Source organism: Rattus norvegicus, chromosome 15, assembly GCF_036323735.1.
Source record: "Rattus norvegicus strain BN/NHsdMcwi chromosome 15, GRCr8, whole genome shotgun sequence".
In the NCBI taxonomy this organism is placed as follows: Eukaryota; Metazoa; Chordata; class Mammalia; order Rodentia; family Muridae; genus Rattus; species Rattus norvegicus.
The window spans coordinates 108,066,408-108,088,179 of record NC_086033.1 but is presented as its reverse complement, the minus strand read 5'-3'; the positions used below and the strand labels follow the sequence as shown (position 1 = coordinate 108,088,179).

The 21,772-nt window shown below is 40.1% G+C and overlaps 1 protein-coding gene across 4 annotated transcripts in view; it reads left to right on the top strand.

Moving 5' to 3' along the window:
- Nucleotides 1–1,693: 1,693 nt before the first annotated feature.
- Fgf14 (fibroblast growth factor 14) overlaps nt 1,694–21,772 on the top strand; it is a 643,687-nt gene continuing 623,608 nt past the window's right edge. Inside the window, exons 1-2 of one of the 4 annotated variants that reach the window (XM_039093636.2) lie at nt 1,694–2,096; nt 2,211–2,778. In XM_039093636.2, the coding sequence (XP_038949564.1) occupies nt 2,571–2,778 (208 nt within the window). In that variant the 5' untranslated portion in view covers nt 1,694–2,096; nt 2,211–2,570. Of the gene's footprint in view, nt 2,779–21,772 lie in introns of all 4 variants that reach the window. The other 3 variants (NM_001411965.1, XM_063274614.1, XM_039093639.2) reach the window with 3 other exon arrangements.

Here is a 21,772-nt window from a genome sequence, read left to right as displayed (position 1 = left end):
ATGCTTTTTACTTGATTATTTCTCTGGCTTTTGACCAGTGGCATTTTATGGGATATTCTGAAGAATATTCCCACTCCAGGAAGACAATAAGTATTATGGAAACAGCTGGAAATATCTGTCTCTGATTCATGCAAAATTTAATTTAATTGCTTGGTATTGGTTATCTCATTCTTCTTCCTTTAAAAAATAATTCCACTCTTCACTTTTCTTTACAGCCAGTCATTTGGCAGTAGACACATGTGTTATCTTTCTCTGTCTCCCAAAGAGGTTTAGATTGTATTTAATCTTAGCAATTGATTTAAACTGTAAAACTTGATTATTTTTTGACGCATAAAAGCACTGGCATTTGTTCCCCTAATTTCTTCTCTTTAATAGCATTTACTTATCTTAAATTCTTCTTCTATGCTAGTGTAAGATTTATTAATGTTTCCTAAAAATATTTCTAACAAATTTTAGCATTTGGAAATACTTCATAATTATCAGAACACTAAGGAATATGGAAGATGTTTGTCATTTTTTCTGGACAATAATAATAAAGAGATTTATTTTATAAGCTAGTCTCTTCAAACAATCTCCAATTCCATAAAGATTTATCTATGACACACTTACTACTTAAAAGATGGTTTGATGGTAAAGGTAGTAGTTTTAATTTTTTTAAACAAATAAGCTGGAATTTCTAAGCTAACAACTAAAGATAGGATTAACTTTTTAATGCTAGTTTTTCTGTTGAAGTGGAATCAAACTGGCATAACTTTAACATGCTTAAAGGAGCGTGAGAGTGGTCAGTTTCTCTGGTCCTAAATTCTCAGCTCAAACAAAGGAATTGGCGCCAACTCCTATAATTCTTAGCAGTAACACTGCTGCTTGTTATATTGTGCTTTGTATCAGCTTTGCACATTATCCTGTCCACCCTGGAAAAACAAACAAAAAACAAAACAAACAAACAAAAACAGCTCTGACCCAAATCCTTAGATTTTCTGTGTAGATAGAATGGTGAATTAGATTGTACCCACTTTGTCAGGAGATACTGTAGTCTGTGTGACAGGCATAGAGAACTGAAAAGGGTGATTTTGATGCTGATTCAATTAGCAGACAGAAATAAGCCACTGGTTAGATCATGAGCTAATCAGAATACTTCTGTCCAGAAAAGTATTTCAAGGGAATGGACTGTCTAGAAAAGGCATAAATATTGTCCTGTACACATGACCCTCTCCACTAAAATATGCTTTTCCATCTAGAATTTTGTGCTTGTTCTTTTACTCGACTGTTTCTAGAAATATGCACTTGCAATCCACCTGGCTTATATTTTTCCATGAGCGTAGTAAGTGGGAGTCACATCCCAAAAAAAGAAAGGGACCTGAGTTTTCCTTAATATCTAAGAAGAGTTCATGCTACTTTGGAGGATGGAGAGTGGAATTGGTTCTGGCTGTGTGTAATGGCATTAAACTCCTCCTCTATATATTTTCTAAGGTTTACTCATTACGATTGTTAATTATAATTTTAAAATGTGCTGTTAGCAGAAGGGTATGAGGCTGGCTCTAAGAGAAGGCAGCAGGCCTATGAGCTTGGCGAGGAGGAAGAGGGTCTCTGGGGTTGGGCTGGAGCAGGGCTGGGGTTGGTGGAGGGAAGCGCTTCGGAGGGGTGGCACACACTGCAGTGACAGTCCCTCCCAGGGCTGGTTGAGGCACCTCACTGGTGACGGGTCTGAAAGCACGTGGCTACGTCATGGAAAGCCAGTCTTTTCAATGCAAACTTCAACTCCTCCTCCTCCCTCTAATGCCTGTAACTCACAGCCGAGACTGGGCGAGGAATCCGGAGGGGAGCTTTTCCTCATGCTCTCGGTGGCTGGAGACTGGAAGCAAGAGTGTAGGGAAGGAGGAAGGAGATTTGTGGCGCTTTCTACCTACTACGAGACTGAAAAGGGGAGGGGGCACCTACATTACATCGTCTCTTCGTGATTGAGAACTGCAGGTTCAGTCCGACCCTACGGAGCTCTGGCGATTGCTTATTTAAAAAAGAAAAGAAAGAAAGAAAGAAAAAAAATTGACCGCGGGAGAAAGAAGGCTCAGTTTTTGGCAGCCAGACTCGTCTTGGAGGTGGTATTGGTGTGTGAGTGTGTGCGGTGGTGTTTTATTTTTTCTTCCTTTTTTCTTTCTTTTTATTTTTTCTTTCTTTCTTTCTTTTTTCTTTTTTCTCCCCTTCTCTCCTAGGGGCTACACAATGGCAGTCTTCTCTCGCTAAGATGAATCCGGCTTTGCCTTCTGCAGATCCGCCCATCCTCAGTTCCATTTAGTAAAAGGCTATGATTTTCTCTTTGGGGATCTTTTGTGCATTACTGTTCTCCCTGGTTAGTTCTGGTCTCGGTTGGGATTTCTTTGCTATTTTTTGTTTGGCTTCATGTGAAAACGGATTTTTTTCTCTCCAACCCTTTGGTCATGATCCAGTGGTGATCAAGAGGGGATAAATCATTCACCCTGGCCGAGAAAAAACAATCGCTGAGAAGTCTCAAAGAGATATACCACGTGAGGGGAAAAAACTGGGAGAAGATCCGGAATATTAACGTTTTTCCTATGGTAAAACCGGTGCCCCTCTTCAGGAGAACTGATTTCAAGTTATTATTATGCAACCACAAGGGCCTCTTCTTTCTCAGGGTGTCTAAGCTGCTGGGTTGCTTTTCGCCCAAATCAATGTGGTTTCTTTGGAACATTTTCAGCAAAGGAACGCATATGCTGCAGTGTCTTTGTGGCAAGAGTCTTAAGAAAAACAAGAACCCAACTGGTAAGCAAAGCATGCATCATATTCTGTTTTTCCTGGTAATATCCGTCTGTTGCTCACGGAGCTAGGTCTGCAGTTTTGCTATGCAGGAGGCCGGGGAACATGCAAAGAACCCGGACAGTGTTGCATACAGAGGTGTTGCATGAATAAACAAGTAGCCACCGCCGGATCTGCGTCCTCCCGACCCGAAAACCGTGATCAACAGCTCTTAGCTGTGACACAATCCATCATTAGGAGGGAGGAGGAAACTTTTTTTATCCCCCCCCCCTACTAAGTGGATGTCTGGTGGAATATCGAAGGGCTTATGGCTTATGAATGTGCCAGGAGAAAGAGCCAAGAGCTCGCCTTACTTCTGTTCCTCCAGGGACATAGCTTTAGACTTTCTGATTAGCTTGCACAATATTCACCACCCCATCACCTTTAGCAAAGTAAAAGCGCCCCCTCCTTCACGGCCTGGATCCTCCGTCAGCCCCCGCCTCCCTCCCCCGTCTAGCTCTGGGTGCTATTAACTCATTCCTTAGTCTGCCTCTGACACATCCAGCCTGAGAACACTGAACACCGGAGCAGGGCTTGTGCTGGGGGAACCAGGACCCAGAGGACAAGCCCAGCCCCTCTAGTATATGCCATTTAAGTCCCTTCCCCTTTAAAAAACCGGCGTGGAAATCTTATGTGTGGGTCCCACGCTATGTGTGTGGAGATGAACAGAGGGTCCCTGCCTTATGCGTCCTGGCAATCATGCGCCCCATTACAAAGGGCTCCAACCAGGGAAACTTGCAGTATATTACATAAGAAATGCAAATGCAGGTGATTCGGGGAGCCTGGTCCCAGGGGTTTACTTTCCAGTGTCTATCTAGTCTGAGGCATTTGGGAGCAGCCAAGTGGGCGAGCAACCCTCAGGCAGTCAGGCCGGAGGGCTGCCTGGTGGTGGCAGCTGTGGCAAAGGAGCCTGGGTGCAGCCTTTCCTCAAATCATTCCCGCTATCATCCAGGACTGTGCATTATCCCCGGGCTGGGATACAGTGGGAAAAGACCTGGAGCGGTTTTTGTGTCTGGAGTTATGCTGGAGGGGCGGGGGATCCGCTGTCCTGCAGTGACAGCAGGCGATGGAGGCTGCTGAAGCTAGCACTGCGGTGCACTAGATCATAGCTCTCCGCGGCCTCCCTGACACCTGGAGCTCACAGCCGGCCACAGCATCTAGAACTCCCACGGCTGGGCATCAAGTGGCTGCTGTCTCCCAGCCTCTGAACCCAGCAAATGTAGCATCGCCTGGATGACGCGCTTGGAGGGGGCTGCAGTCCGTGGATGCAGGGAGAACAGAGGAGCGTGGGTGGGCGGGGATGGAGGCAGTGGGTGTGGAGGTCGAGGGCGCTTTGCCGCCACCACTTCTGCAGCAAAAGGCAAGGTGCCTGCGAGTTAAGAGTGTCCAAAAAGGGCAGATGTTCCTGTGCTCAGACCAAGGGAAGTTGTCCCTAGCTGGGACGCTTAGGGACTGTGCAGGCTCTGGGAGGAGGCACCTCTTGGCTTCCAGGAGGACTCCCTACCGCAGTGGAGTTGTTGCCTCTGTCCTACAACCCTAGTCCCTGTGTTCTAAATCCACTCCTTGTCTACCAGCCTCCGTCACTCTTCCCCGTCTTTTTATCCTTCTGTTCTTTAACTACCCAGCGTTTAGGAACTCTGAAATGAAGTTCCCATCCTGAGATTTGTCCAAGGGCGTAATCTTACATTACTGATTCAGCCCTGAGGTGTACCTCTAGCCACTGGCATCTAGCCTGACACCAACGATGCCTGGTTCAAATAATAGCCAGCTACATCTGCAGCAACTGTTCACGGCCTGGACAGAAAATAGTTGTCTGCGGGACTTCCCAAAGTGGGACAGGTCAAAGGCTGTAGTTACATGGGAGGGGCTACTACTTCACACAGTAAAAATAGTAGCCTTTTGAAGCCTTCTTGTGTTCTGTGAAAAGATTTAGTTCTCTTCTGAGAACGGAACACAGTGAAAAGTCTTTCTTTTTTGAGAGTTGGCCATTTGTTTAGGGACCTCGAACTTAGCCCTTCTATAATATTGGTGAGTGGGAAATAACTCAGAGGTGGACAAACAGTAAGCTTGTTTTCAAGGCCTTTATGTTTTTATTGTAAACAATTTCACTGGAAATGCTGACAACCCCTGCTCAGTTCAGTATCTTTTTATTAGACTTCCCCCTTTCCATCCACTTTCATCTCTCTAGAATAATATCCTCTTTCCAAAGTGCTTTGGATGTTGTTAAACAAATGATTATTTATTTTAAGAGCAATTTATTTTGCAGCTTATATATGTACTTGAGTGGTGAAATGGATGGGTTAACCCATGATGTGTCTGACAATATAGACCACTATTCTAATAGCATAGTTGAGGCTCAGATTGCCAGGGATTTGAGTCTAAACTGGAAGTCAGAGCATTTAGTTCCAGAAAAAAAGAAAGAAAGGAAAAGAAAGAAAGAAAAAGAAAGAAAGAAAAGAAATTCGTGTGTTAAACTGTGTAGTTCACCTTCAGAAGGCTGGACTCAAACCCATGCCTGACATTTTCTTTGAATATTGTACTTGGTGAGGTCTATTCTCCTGATATTAACATGAAGCCTATAATCATTTGCAACTTTTTGATCCCAAGGTAGCAGTACAGCTAAGAATTTAATTGGGTAATTAAAATAAAATAAGGACCAAAATCCTCTTAACTGTTAAAAACAAAAAGAACAGATTGGCTACCACCTATTATGTTATCTTAAATCTACAAGGAAGACAATTAACTTGTTTCAAACTAAAAAGCTTGACAGAATGCTGCCAAGCACTAGGGAATTTGTTGCAAAGCATTTCTTAATTTTTCAGAGGCAGATTTTAGGTTGGTTCTTCTTCCCAAAATTTGCAAGTTTTGAAATAATTTGCTGATTGTTTTCAGCTTTGAAATCCTCAACAATTGGGGGGAGTTGGGTTAAAGTTTCCTGAGAATTTCAGAAGCATGGATTTAAAGGTGAAATTTATTCGTCAACTCAGAACTTAATAACCAACTCCATAGTATTACATCGTCCTGTAGTTGCATTATGTGATAATCCAACGAGAAAAGAACATGCAGCATGCATTTGGGCTACATTAAAAAAATCACAACAGCTTAAACTTTTTGGATGTAAAGTAAAACTACTAATTTCATGAGAATACCTAGTATTTTACAGCACAGTGATCATCAGAGAACACATTTGGATGTATGCATGTGCTCAAATGTCCCACTTTCTGTTATTTTCCTAGCACAGCAATAGCTGTGCATTTAGAAGGAATGTTACCTGCTGTAGCTTTTGCTGTGTGAGTCATGCAAGGTGACTGTATTTTAGGCAAATCATTAAGTACGAATAGTAAGTACAAGGTGTCTCCCCCACCCCCGGCCTCCCCGGAGGAGGCTTGTTATGTTTTCTTGAACCAGTATAATAGTTTACAATGACCAATGTATTTATCAGGCTTGTTTAGGAAATAAACTAGGCTACTGTTCTTGAAGCAAAGAGTGATAAGGTAATAAATACGGTTGATGAGTACTAAGGTTGTGTCATTGCTGTCTGTCCAGATTCCTAAAACCAGTAACAGAGTCAGGGACTCTTTCACATGCTGCATCTAATATGCCACACACAAGATCCCCAAGCCTCCTTATTAGTTTTGGAAATTTTGGAAAACTCAGATTTTAAGATACATTACAATGTGTGAAAGTCTTTTTGAGTACAGGTAATTGTGGTGGGAGGATATATAGGAAGCAGATTATTACCTAGACATAGCTTCCCATTCCATAGACTCATTGCCTTTGGTGTTGCCTTTTCTGAACTCAGACTCATCTGCTGAGTAACTTAGCCACAGAACCAGCAGAGGTTGATCGCAGCCATTAGCAAGTTCTGATTCCTACTGTCATTTGTATCCAAGCCCCACTTTAAAAAAAAAAAAACAATTGTTTTAGGTGTCCCAAACACCTGGTATGTTAACAGAAATTCGCTACATTTTAAAAAGTTCTTGCATATAGGAGTGTCACATCATTTTGAAGTGAGAAATAGGGAGACAGGAAAGGAAATACTAGTAAGCACCCCCTTTCCCCTTTTTCTCAGTCTGCAGTCTTATCCTGGGGTTCTATAGCGCTGGGACGTCCACAAATTGGCAGTTCTAAACACCAAGTGCACAGAAAATGAAAACATCAAATTCAGATAGCATGGCTAGAACAGGAAACAGGTGGAAGGTTCTTGTAACATTTTAAAACTGAGTTGGGTCTGGACTCCATCCAGAAAGTTTTAGTTATTGAGGTAAAGTGAGTTACACAGAGCAGCACCACTTTATGGACCAAAGGTGGCATTTCCAGCTAGGCTAAGTTCTGAATTGCTAGAAGAGTTGAAATTTTCTTTTCTTTAGGCTGACGTCCAAGCTAACAAGTATCAAGTCAATGTTTAATAAACTCACCTTTAACAATGTAGATGATATTCAAATGATGCATTTCTATATGAATGTACTAAGGCTAACTCTATACTGTGCTTTGCGTTTCCCACAGTGGCAAATTATATCCCTTTATGTTTGAACCCAGCTTTCCACACTTTAGCAAGTGGAAACTTTTGTGTTTTCATACAAATGGTAACAAGGACAAGAACCAATGCTTTTACTCTTTTATACAGGTTTATACTTCATTCATACTGACTCATAAATTTTATGCAAATGCCATGTGTATGTATCAAAATGAAAGCATTTGTTCCAAATAGTTCCTCATGCCTTAGGGGGAAACAGTTAAGACACTTGAACAGTGTGGCAGAAACTTTGCCTCTGTGAAGTTTAAACCAGTCATTGCATTATGCATAGGATCGAAAAGCAAACAAACATACACCATTGAGCCCAACATAGCCATATCCTCGGGTCCGTGTGGGTCAGAGATAGATCAACCTGTTCATCCACCTGCTAGTGCTTAGTCCATACATTCTCCCTTAGATTCATAGTTGCTGCACCATGTAACATACACAGGTGTGAGTTAAATCTGGGCATTGGGGAGTGAGGGATTTTCTAAGGAAGATAGTTCAATTTCACAATTTATTTCCTGACATGCAATTCCAGTTCTTTGGTATTCTATTTTGGAAGGGCTACTGCAGTTTAATTTTTTTTTTTTGTGTGTGTGTCTATTTTTCCAGTTGCTACAAAATAATGCTTCTACTTTAGTCATATAGGATGATTGGGAAGTCAAAGGGAAGAACTACTAGAATTTTTTCTTTTAAACATGGAAGTCAAAAGGAAGAAGAAGGAGCACATGTTTACAGACAGCCTGTTTTATAGAGATTTCTGACAGTGGTGTTGGACAATGCTACATTTCCTGTTTCCTGACAAAGCTTCTGCTAGTGATGGACAGCACTTTTGAATAAAATGTTACAGTAAGGTGAATAGTGAAAAGTTGATGGCTCTAAAAAGCTCATCCACAGCATTGTGCCACTCTGGGTATCGTAATTGGTTAAGTTCATTTGGTGTTCGTTCCTGAATGCCAAAAACAAAACTAAACACACAATGTAAGTAGGGGAGCACACATGGCAACAGCGTCAGTCTGGCTCTTTGTGCACCTGGTTGGTTTTACAGAAACCTGTGGTCTACTCCTCACACCCATGCATTTTCTAAGAAAACCAAGCCAAGGGTTAATCATACTCATCATGTCAAGCTTGCTCTTAAAATCACGAATGAAGGCTGAAGGCCCCACCTGGTTCCTATGCAGGAGGACTAGTTTCATTTTATCATCTGATCCTTCCTTGTTTCTTTCTTGAGTTAGAAAAGTGATTTGTTTCTTTCTCTAAGACAATATCTGGGATCCTCTTTTATGACCTGACTTCCTTCCTTCCTTCCTCCCTTCCTTCCTTCTTTTCTTTTCTTTCTTTGTTATTGATTTGGCAGCAATCTCTAATGAAGCTTTCTCACTTCTAGCATTCCATTCTTCTGCAGTTTAAAAAGCAGTAGTTTTCCAATCCTTTGGCTCTATATACTTCCCACCATCAAATTACTTTTGCTTTCTTTAGTCAGGAACCACTTTAATAGGGTGGAGGATACTGGGCCACTGTGCCTTTGGAATGAGAGGCTTGGAGTCTGTATCAGGGACAACAAAGTTTGGCCGAATCTATAGCTTTGGGTAGAGGCCCCAGGCCTCTAGATAACTGTTAACATTCTGTGCAAAACCTAGTCTTAAAACTGTAGCTCTGATCTGCTCACAACATGGAAACCCTTTGGAGATCTAGCTGAAGTTGGCTACCAGAACAGGATATAAGAGGCAGGTTTCCTCCCAGCCTGACCCAGCAGTCTCATCCCTCCTAGGCTTGATCTTGCGAGGTGGGAGGGGAGAATGGGGGTGCAGTTACTTTCATATTCATCCTAGAGGGCTCTGTTAGGCAGGGCAATGCAGTGGAAGCAGCCTGCCAGAGCCACCATCGCAGGGGAATGTTTCTGTTGCCATGGAGATGACCTCTGACCCCGAGAGCGTGAGTGGCTCCTTTGCGGGATGCCTTGGTTGCTATGGGAACTGCAGTGGCCAGGATCCTGGCGCTGGAGCAACTTGGGAGCAAGGGCCAAGGAGCAGCCACCATGCCTTCTTCTAGGACTGGAGCATGGTTGCCCTGTGGACCCCTAGCAGGCAACTATAGTCCCAACCTACAAGTGTCTGCCTCTTCCTGCTGCTCACACAGGCTGCTTTAAAGAGAATGTGCTTCAGAAAGGGGCTGGGCTGCTTGCTCTTTGACAGGGACTAGGACTCCAGAGCCTTTCTTGGAGCCCAGTTCTGACCTCAGTTTCTGGGAGAAGCATGTACATTCTTGAACTTTTCTGTGCTCCAGTCTAGGGTGCAATCCGAAGGATTTTGATTAAAAATTTCAGTGCATATCCACTTAGTATAGTTTTTAGTTCTGAAACCTTTATATTTACTCCACTCCTTGTCTGCTTCCCTGTGTCTTTCCTAGACTATGTTGACTGTATTTAAGCTGCGCTTTAAAATTAGTGATTATCAGAGGTGGGACCACCTTGAAGCTCATGAACTGCTTTCTCCTCTTCCTAGTGACAACTCCTCCTTCAGAATACTAGTGACTGTCGCAAAAGCTGGTTCATAGCTGTAGGCACAAACAGGCACAGTCCTCAGGCCTAGAGGAATAAACTGCAGAGAACTTTTCAAGCATTTCTTAGAGCTGTGTATTTGCTGTTGAGATGGTTTTACAGTTGACCTTTTTGTCTTTAGATTCATTTTCCTAGGGGACTGCTAAGCATTTTTGGAGGATGGGATGTATACATTGGCTTTCCCCCTACCCTCCATCCTCTTGGGGTTATTGATAATAATCACACTAAGTTAAAAAACAAAAATCCAAACCAAAACCAACCAAACCGAACCAAACCAAAAAAGTAAACAAAACCAAAACACAACCCCCCAAACCCCAAACTCAGTCTTAAGTTTAAAAACTTTTCAGGTTCATTTCTAACTCTGAAATTTATGAAGTCTTTCAGGACCACAGGCTTTTTGTCAAGTACACATTATTCCCACCCCCACACACCCACCCCTACCCCCATCCCTCTCTTTATTTTGCCATGTATTCCAGTGTGGTCTATACTCAGCTTTCTTTCCCCTCAGTATGCAGAATACTGGCATTAGAGAGAGGTGCCCACCAGCTCCAGCTCTTTTCTAAACTTAAGAGAATGAAAATCTTCTGTGCCCTAGGTGTTGTTGCAGGAGCAGGGTAATGAGCTGTTGTGTGACAAGCTTTGGAGTAGACATAAAGAATTGGGTTGGTTCAGAGGGTTCAATACTAGCTGGGAGCTTTAGGCAGAGAAGGATAAGCTAATGTTCAACAAAAAGGAAATAGAAGGCTTGCTGGAGAACAATGCTGAACTCTGATGACTAGCTAGGAGTTAGTCACCAGAGAAAGTGGTGGATTGGTAAGGAAAACTCAGCAGCATGTTTTAAACGTTGAGCACATGAGAGTAGTGAAAGACAGATGGCGGGAAGGGACTGGGGAAGGATAGAAGAGATGGCTAGATGGCCATGAAAGTGAATGGAAATCTGCAACTGCTGGGATGAGGAGGTGGGGACATCTCCAGGATGAGACAGAGACCTGGGATAAGGGAGGTACCCAAGGGTTGCACATACCAAGAAATAAGCTGAGGATAGACGTTGTCAGGAGGGAGAGGCAAGCAGAGCACTTAGAAGGTAAAGAAGAACAGATCACGTACAAATGTGACTGAGATGTACTCTTCAGGCAACTCTCCTGCCACAGTGTGGAAAACAAGACTGGAGATAGAGCACAGAGGAATAAACTATTCTTTTATGAGATGCTGTGGTCCCAAGAGGTCTGGAGAGGGAGTAGAGTCAGTTTGAGGGAAACGTTTTAGGAGAGGAAGTTGGAGCCTAGAACTTTCTGCTCGCAGGCTTTAATCCTTTGGTAATTTGCCATTAGTATATTATCTTCACTTTGGAACCCGTAAAAGCTGTCAAAACTGCCCTACTGAAGATCCAAGGAACTAAGTAACAAGTCAAAAACTTTGACAGGATTGTAAATAAAAATTCAAACACTTCTGGAAATAATTCTATAGGATAGAATTTTTTATATTAGATAGACTTTTTTTCCCTGAAAATCTTAGGGATGAAAACATGCTTTATAATGAAGTCAACTGTCTTTTATGGTTTTATGGTTATACAGTTTTTGTTAATAGCAGTCATTTTTTGCACATATTTTCTAATATGAGAAGCCAAGTAGCACAAGTAAAAGCCAGGTTTTGAGATGGATTGTTCCAAGTTAGCAGGAAAGGAGAAGGAAGTAAAAACCTTGTTGGATTTATATACGTGGTGTATTCTTGCTTCCCATATGCAAATGAAAGTGCTTGTAATTAAAATGTCTTTCCCCTTCTGTAACATTTTGTTGTCTGAGCAATTACAGTGGATCACTGAAGTGAGCCTTAACCTTTTCTGTAAAGCTGTCTCTTAAATAGGGTATAACTTAGGAGGATTCACCATCTCTATTCTTTACATTTCCTATATGAAATACAGGACTGAATTGTACTTTAAACATGCAACAATAAGAGGGCCCAAAGACTAAAACAAAAATAACATTCCTTAATTGTGGGGTTACAATGAGGACAGTCTGAACCTTGTCTTCCTTCATTGTGTTCCTGTTGAACAATACATGTTCTAAGTATTAAGCAAAGAAAGACTATGTTTGCTAGGACACCTTACTTAGTTTGTTAATTATACACTCAACAGTCACCATCATTCTGCATTACACTTTTATTCTCAGGTGAATTGAGAGAAGTAACCCAGTATATTCTAAGTGTCCCCTTTTATGATTAGCATGGCTCATATTGCCCCTGTCTAAAGGAAATGCAGAAACATAGTGTGAAGCAGAGACTGAAGGAAAGGCCATCCAGAGACTGCCCCATATACAGACATCAAACCCAGACGCTATTGCAGATGCCAAGAAGTGCATGCTGACAGGAACCTGGTACAGCTGTCCCCTGAGAGGCTCTACCAGAGCCTGAAAATACAGATAGAGATACTCGAAGCCAACCATTGGACTGAGCACGGGGACCCCAGTGGAGGAGTTAAGGAAAGAACTGAAGGAGCTGACGGGGTTTGCAACCCCACAGAAAGAACAATATTAACCAATCAGACCTCCCAGAATTCTCAGGGACTAAACTACCAACCGAAGAGTACACATGGAAGGACCCATGGCTCCAGCTGCATATGTAGCAGAGGATGGCCTTGTCTGGCACCAGTGGGAGGAGAGTGAAGGCTTAATGCCCCAGTGTAGGGGAATGCCAGGGCAGTGAGGTGGGAGGAAGTGGGCAGGTGGGGGAGCACCGCATAGAAGCAGGGGAGGGGGGATGGGTTTGAGAAGGGGAAACCAAGGAAAGAGAACAATATTTGAACTGTAAATAGATAAAATATCCAATAAAATACTTAGGTTTTTAGAGTTTTTCTTAGCTCAAAAATATTTTCTCATTTACAAATTGTAACTGAATGAAGTAATATTCTTTGCACATCACATATAAAATAATAGACATTAAGTGGAAGAGACATTTTAGACGTTAATTAAATAAAAATATAAAAGTATACATTTTAGGGGGTACTATGGGATGTTTTGACAAATATATGCTATAATGTAGGAGATACTGTAAATGAAGTAGATGATAAATGTTAGAATAAATAGGTATAGTAACCAATTTAATGTGGGATATTCTTGTTTATCTTCTATTGCTATAACCATATGAAACCAAGTAATTTACTGAGGAGAAGTTGGCAATTGATGGCTGTTTGGGGGAGGAAATATTATTCACTCTTTAGGGTATGGCCACTGGTAGGCTTCCCATGCTCCAGTAGATGGGCCTCCACCTGTATACATATGGACAGCTTAGTAGGCTATCAGAAAGAGAAAGAAAAAGATACAAAGTTGGGGGAGCATGATGAAGGGAAAATAGAATTTAGAGGCAGGAGATAAGGGCTTAATATTAATTTTTGTTATATACATATGTTAAATTCTCAAAGAATGAAAAAATATAATAGAAATTATAGAGCTCCAGAATAAATAGTTTACAAGTCTTCAGGCTGGTAGATAAACAGTCTGAGTGTACACCGAAGTGATTTAACTCCAAACCAAATACCCTTAAGTATCTATGCTGTAGCTGCCTCTTTGTAAGCATGGTAGGATATGTATATATGCCTTTGTGTTTTTGTCAGTCATTTTGACATAAAGCTAAAAGTAACTGCTAAAATTCAAACTTTAGAAACCTGAAGAATTTAATGTTATTTTTGATAGTTATTTTAAGTTGATTAAAATGAAATTTATTTATATCTTGATGAAGTTTTACAGTTGTGAGTTATAATCATAACCGACAATCTAATCAGGATTTAGACCATCACTGATCACTCCAGAAAAAATTTTCTTTTCTCTTTCAGAAGTGTTCTGACTTCTCTGTCTTTAATTTAAGTTACAGTCAAAAAACCCATGACTGAATTACAAAACCCTCACATTACATAGTTCGTTTCTTCAGAAGGCAGAACATAGCCTATAATCCAAATGAATTGAGGACTCTTTTCTTTTTTTCTCCTATAAATATTTTATTTATTTGTGTTTAGAAGTTGCAGTTTTAGTGCTGAATACAAGTGATCAAGGCCTGAGAACAGGGATTCTGGTGACCCCAAGTAACTTGTTCACTTGTGGAAAAGATTATATTAACTTTTATAATCACAAAAAAGGAGAAAATCATGTTAGTTTATTTAGCAAATACTGGATCAGTGGATGAAATCAAGTTTTGGATGTTACAACATTTTTAGCTTTAGGGCTGGTGGAAACTAGTAGTCTGCTAAACATTTGAAAAGTTTTACAAGTAACAAGGGTGTTAGGTCAGATACAAATGTTGAAAGTAAATGGCTAATAGATGGGCTTAAAAGTAGCCAAAGATGACTTTAGCTCCATCTGTAACAATCTCAGTTGTCATAGTGATCAATGATAGAAGTTCTAGGGATTAATTACTCTGCAGGATCTCCAGCTAAGAGTAGCTTCTTCAGAGAGCAACAGTGTATGCTTTTGAGATTCACCTGTGTTGTTGCTGTTATACTGGTAGGTTTGAAGAGGGAAGCTTTGGTTTTTACTTTGTAAACCGGAATCTTCTAATTGAACAGATTGAAGTTAAGATCCATAAGTTGTTAGGAACCACCAAGAGTCAAAGTGTATGGAATTTTTAATCTTATCACAGGACACAGTGCAAGACAGGAGACTCTTGGGACACATAAAAAGGACGTTATTACTCTGGAATAACAGGCAGGCTGGGATTTATGTCCTCATCATCTCATGGTGTTCTACATGGTCTCCAGTTCCTTAGAGGCAATGTTCAGTGGCTCAGTAGACACCTGTACAAGGTGGATTTGTGTAGCAGCTAGGATATATTTGGAAAACCCCAGGATTTTAAGAGGCTTCTAACAAAAGCCTTATCTTAGGAAGGCACCATGCTTATTATCCTAGCGAAGAAACACTTATGTCCTCACATCATGGGGAAGAGACTGTCCCTAAATTCCAAGATGGTTTGCCTGATATATCCTTGCAAAGATTGTTCGGTACAGAAGCTGTCATGAAGCTTGGAGAGATTGGCTGGGTATCTTGTCTTTAAACTGTTTTCATAAGGGAACTCTTCCATGTCTGTGATTTGCAAGACCTTTATGTCATTCTTTATGCTTTTAAAGCATACATTGAAGCCATATTCCCATTGAAATCATGATGAGCTCTGTAGCAAGTGGCTGGATTCATGTCCTTCACAGTCAAGAAGCTGAAAGCTGGTTATGTATGTTATGACATATCTCTAGGTCTGACAGCTATTTTTACCATTAATTATTTTACTTATTTACATTTCAAATGTTGTCTCCCTTCCTAGTTTCCCCTCTGCCACCCCAACTCCTGTCTCACCCCTCTAGTATCCCCCTTCTCTGGGGCAACAAGCCTCCCCAGGACCTAGCACCTCCCCTCCTACTGATGTCAGATAAGGCGGTCCTCTGCTACATATGAAGTGGGAGCCATGGACCAACTTATGTACACTCGTTGATTGGTGGTTTAGTCCCTGGGAACTCTGGGGTCCAGTTAATTGATATTATAGTTCTTCCTATGGGGTTGCAATCCCCTTCAGCTCCTTTCACTCCTTCCTCTAACTCTTCCATTGGGGTCCCCAGGCTCTGACTGATGGTTGGCTGTGAGTAACTGCATCTGTCTTAGGTGCTGGCAGAACCGCAGAGGACAGCTATACAAGGCTCCAGTTTGCAAGTATTTCTTGGCATCAGCAATAGTGTTAGGGTTTGGTGTCTGCAGATGGGATGGATCCCAAGGCGGGGTGTTCTCTGGATGGCATTTTCCTTCAATCTCTGCTCCAGTTTTTGTCCCTGTCCTTTAGACAGGAACAATTCTGGGATAAAGATTTTGAGAAGGTGGATGGCCCAATCCTTCAACTGGGGCCATGCTTATCTACTGAAGGTGGTCTCTTCAGGTTCTATCTCCCTGCTTTTGGATATTTTGGCTAATGTTCTCCCCACTGGGTCCTGGGAGTTTCTCAAATCTCTGGCATCTGGGACTTTCTAGTGGTTTCCCCTGTCCCCACCCCTACTACTTATTTCTATTCTCCTGGCCCTTTGTACTGCTCTCCCGTCTCTTCTCATACCTGATCCTGCCCCTGCTTTTTCCCTCTTTCTCCCCTATCCCACCCAGATTCATTTCTCCTTCTGCCCCCTTGATTATTTTGTTCCCCCTTCTAAGTAAGATTGAAGCATTTGGCCTTCCTTCTTGTTAAGCTTCATGTGGTCTGTGAGTTGTATTGTAGATTTTCTGAGCTTTTGGGCTAATACTCTCTTATCCGTGAGTGCATACCATATATATCCTTTTGTGTCTGGGTTACCTCACTCAGGATGGTATTTTCTAGTTCTATCCATTTGCCTACAAAATTCATGAAGTCATAATTTTTAATAGCTGAGTAGTATTTCACTGTGTAAATGAATCACATTTTCTCTATCCATTCTTTGGCTGAGAGACATTTGAGTTATTTCCAGCTTCTGATTATTATAAATGAGGCTGCTATGAACACTGTGGAGCATGTATTTTTGCTATATATTGAAGCATCTTTTGGGTATATGCCCAGGAATGAAATAGTTGGATGTTCAGGTAACACTATGTCCAATTTTCTGAGGACCCACCAGACCGCTTTCGAATGGTTGTACCAGCTTGCAATCCCACCAGCAGTGGAGGAGTGTTCCTCTTTCTCCACATCTTCGCCAGCATCTGCTGTCTGACAGCTTTCTAAATAAAGGGAGATGGAACTTTGATTCTTCACAATGTGGAATGCGCTACTATGTACTTACCCCTCTGGTAGTCACCTGCTTCTTGGCAAGATGTTTTCTACTGAAACACTTAACAGGGAAGAAGTAAAAATTTGAACAGGTTATTTGAACACAACCACCCTTTCACCAACTTGTAGTACACTGTTTTAGTGCTTTTCTTATTAATGTGACAAAATATCTGAAAAGAAGCAACTTAATGGAGAAAATGTTCATTGTGGCTCATCATTTGAGGGGCATCATAGTGGGGAAAGTGAGGATGTGCAACATAATGTATCTGCAGCAGAGGGGAATGAATGCTAATGGTGCTTATTCTCTTATGGCTACTTAATCTGAGACGCTACCCTATGGGATGGTGTTTCCCTCTTTCACAGTGGATCTTCCCCCTCAGTTAAACCCCCTGAAAAACTTTTCTGGACACAGAGATGTATATAGTAGGTGATTCTTAAGTCCATCAATCTGACATTATTAATCATCACAGGCATCCTTTTCTCTGTAGTGATTTAAGGTGCTCTTGTGGCTCCAATAGTGCTGGCTATTGTTAGTGGAGGCGTACATTAAGAAACAGTTTACCACAGGCACACTTTTGGGAATCAGTATTTGTTTGAAACACTTTCTGTTACAAATTTGAATTGTGTATTAGGGGGATCAGTATCTTTGTTTTATTGTTTGAAATGGTACAAAATTTATAACATGATATTTTAAGAATTATAACTTGTATTAAAAAGCAAATCTTATGAGTATCTAAAAATGAGGCTTTAAATTAGAAGTTGTAATCTCTTTAATTTGAAGCTAGAATCTGAGTTTCCAAGACTGGTATGCACATGACTACACACACACACACACACACACACACACACACACACACACAAACACACACACACACACACACACACACACACGTGTGTGAGAATACGTTCCTTTTAGGTGGTGATGGTGGTAGAACAATGTGTTGGGAGCCAATGAAACTTAAATCCAAATTCTCTGTTGGGTGGGTGAGTGAGTAGTGATTGAATCAAACTTTCATTTTACTTTTTGTTTTAAATGAGAGAGAGAGGAATAGACAACTAACTTCATAACGCCACACAACTAGGTGCTGAGACATTAAGAAAAGTGCCCGATTGTTTTACCTAAGTATAACTGAATAGAAAATATAATGTGCATTTTGTGCAGGTAAAGAGGCCACATCAGATCATGTACTAATCTGTGTCATCTGTGTCACCTCGCCCATTCCCTCAGGTGCCCACTGACTCGTGAGAGCCCAAGTAAGGATACTTAAGGTCGTTCAGTTAACTCTGAGACTTACAGCTTTTCTTTTTCATGCTTCATAGTCAAAACAGACAGAGGCAGTGTCTATCTCTGTGCACCTTGTTATCAGCTTTTGCTTAACTATAGTTTTCATTATAATGCTAATATTTCAATGTAAGACGAATCTTTGTACTTCTCTTATATTTTTAACACAGTCAAATGGTTTAAATGCAATTGTGCTTTTTGTTATGGATGATTTTTAATCAGTTTATACCTTAAAATTATGAAATATTATGGAAAAATAGAATTTGCTGCTGATAATGTAATAATGTAATTAATAATGTAACAAGTACAGTTCAAAAAGAAGTGATTTTCAGGTAACAATACAGCATGTTTATTTCTTGTTATATTATATTATGGCAAAACCGGCCATAAATATATAATGAGCAGTGACATGCTAACATAACCCCTCACAGATTAAATTGTGGTTTGAACTTTTCTAAGATTTAGAGAAACACTAGGGAATTAAATGAACTTATAAATATGACTGTGCAGTAGATATTGCACTTGGTCACTTGTGTTCTCATCTTGTCTGCTGGCCATCACAATCTTTTACCCAACAGAACCACTGATATGGGGTCTGTAGTAACAGTAATTTAAAAGAAAAAAAAAGTAAATCTTGGATATAGATTGGTGCAACTGTTGATATTTTCAGTTCTAAAACTTATGATTATGAAAAACTGTAATAGTTGTACTAGATAGTTTTGTGGCTCTCAGCTATTCCTGAGTTTTGTTTTGTTTTAAAGGCAGGGATTTACTATGTAACTCAAGCTGGTCTTGAACTAGCAATCCTCTTGTCTTAACCTCCTGGATGCATACATTATGGATGTGTGCTACCATACCTGGTAATTCTTTGTTCTTTTAGGTGTTCTACCTGCAGTTTGATAGAGGATTCACTGTGCAAAATGTCCCAAGTCTCTAAACTTACTTTTGCTAAAGCTCTTGTGTTGAGACAGCATCTTTTTATGTAGCAGTGAAGGGATAAACTGATCTCCTTCTTTGTTCTTCCCCACTCCCCTTCACCTCATTAACAGTAATGTCACGAGACCCTATTCTTTGAATTAAATTAGAGGTGGATTTGGACTAAATCAAGAGCTCATGGCTACTCTTGAAATCTGAGAATAAATTCATGTGTCAACTTTCTCCCACTGTAACAAATATTTGAGATAATCAATGACAGTCAACTTATTAAGAGAAAAGGTTTATTCTGGTTCACTGTTTGGAGCTTTCAGGCCATGGCTGATCAGACTTGTTTCTCTTTTGTGAGGCATCTGACTGAGGCAGAAGAAGGTGAACCAGAGATACTCACTTCAGTGTTAGGACAAGTACAAGAAAAGAGGAAGGAGTTGGAATCACATTATCTTTTCTTTTAATGTCCCAGTGACACAAAGACTGCCTGTTAGGGACCCCCTCTTAAAGATTCTACCTCTTTCCGATTGTACCTTCCTGAGGATTAAACCTTTATTACTTAAACCTTTGGAAAACACTAAGTTCCAAACTATAGCAGCTGGGCCCATTTCTAAAGGAAAATGAGGCAATAAATAGTTAAATACAGGTTATGACCAGAAAATGATTTATATTTCACAAAGCTGACTGACAACATCTGTGGGGGCTGTCACTCATGATGCTGACAGTAGAACCAGGGCCTCACATGATGGACTCTACCACTGACCTACGTCTGTAGCGTTTTTTTGTTGTTTAAATTTGTTTGCCTAGAACAACACCATCTGAGGATTCTGTTTCCTCTATATCTTTGATGACATTTGTTACTGTCTTTTTGATTCTAGTAATTTTAGTGAGTGTGAATTTGTATGTCTCTGTGGTGTTTCTTCGTATTTTCTTTTTTTTTCTTCGTATTTTCTTAATCACTGTTCTTATTGGCCTTTTGTGTATCTTCTTTGGAAAAATATCCAGTTATATGTTTTGACATTTTTAATAGAGTTATTTATTCTTTTATTTTTTAATTGTAGGATGCCATTATAGATCACAGACACAGATTTCTTATAAGGCTTATGATTTATTTATTTATTTTTCCTTTCTGCTTATTTTATTTCCACATTCTTGGTGGTGTCCTTTAAAGCATCTTGATTCAGTGAGGTATAATTTATCATTTTTTTTTAAAATCACTCACATATATGCTATTAACATATGCTATTTATAGCTAAGAAACCATTTCCTAACTCCAATTTAACAAAGATTTAGCTCTAAGTTTGCTTTGGAGATGTGTTAACTTTACATTTAAGTCTAGAATCTGTTGTGAGTAAGTTTTTGCACATAGGATGAACTATGAATACATTTCTTTTACACATTAGCATTCACTTGTTTAAGGAATGTTTGAAAAAATATTTCACTATAGTATTTGGAAATCTTATTCTGAGTTGATATAAACCAAAGAATTTTTCTTTATTTCTAAAACCACTTTTAACTAATTTTTATCAAAAAATGATCTAACAGTATGTCTCAGTATTTCAAATAAATTATAATATGTCTAATGGACCTACAGTAGAGATACTGTGGAAATTTTTATGGAAGTGCATGTCTACTTTTATTGTATCCTATTTCACAGGAGCATTTAACACCAGCAGCCACATGCAGTGTGCAAGTATTTTCAAGAAGTCAAGTAACACACGCTTAAGTCCATTCAGGGTTCTAAAAGAACATATCTTAGACTAGGTGTTTATGAGCAACAGAAATTCATTTCTAGAGTTCTACAAGTGGAAAAATCCAAGGTTGAAAATGTCAAAGTTGCATTGTCTCATGAAGGCTTTATCTAGAATTTATAGATGAAACCTTGTTAGCTGAATCATAACATGACATAAAGAAAGATCAAGCATCATTCTGTTTCTTTTATAAAGGTAGAGATCTCTGCCTTGGAGGCACAAGACCTGATTGCTATCTGATCATCTCCTAAAAGTTCTACCTCTTCCTACTACTGAACTGGGAATTAGAATTCTGAGATAACACAAACACTGTCACAAATGCTTAGGCTATTTGTAGCAAGTTACTAGGAATAAACACTTTTTATAGCCAAATCTGTGATTCAAAATTGCTCTGGTTGTTCTTGCTCATATTTGTTTTCAAGGGATGGGCATTTCATTTGTTCACTGATAATAGTATATTATGTTTACATTTAATTTTTCTAGCTTTAAAGACTGAGCCATGAAGGTCAAGATTCAATGAGATATAAATCACACTTTCTGTACTTGAATTTATCTTAATTCACTTAATAATTATCTCATGTAAGACATGTATATTCCTTGATATGAAATGTTATTTAAGTTGTATCTTCTGCTAGATTACTGTGCTTTGTGAATAGAAAAAAAATCCACTGCTATGCAGGAGATCAAGGCCGTGTCATTACTAGGAAGACCCTCCTGAATGCAGCTGATAGTCTCAAGCACCATCAGTTGATGATTGTGCAGACGTATCATGTTATTATATGTTGATTTCTCTTGTATTATGTATAAAAATACTTGGTTGCCTTTAGCTATGCTGTGGGGAATCCAGAGAAGGGACATTTACTGTTATTTGAGCCATAGTACTTAATTCATAGCCTCAACATCTTTGAAATATACAAATGGGATGGGAGATAAAGCTGGGAGAGGTCTCACTAACCTTAGTTTGATTTTCTTAAGGAGTTTGACAAATGAGCTCTCCAAGGCAGATTTCTTGTTTTATGATGTTAATTTTTTTCAATTACATCACTAGAGATGAGTATCATGGTGTTAGATGACTTTCACTCTACTGTTTTGATTTATTCACTCACTTGACCCCTGAGTTTGTTTTTTCTTTGTGAGAAGATCTCGTTTGGAAGGCACTTTATAATCTAGCC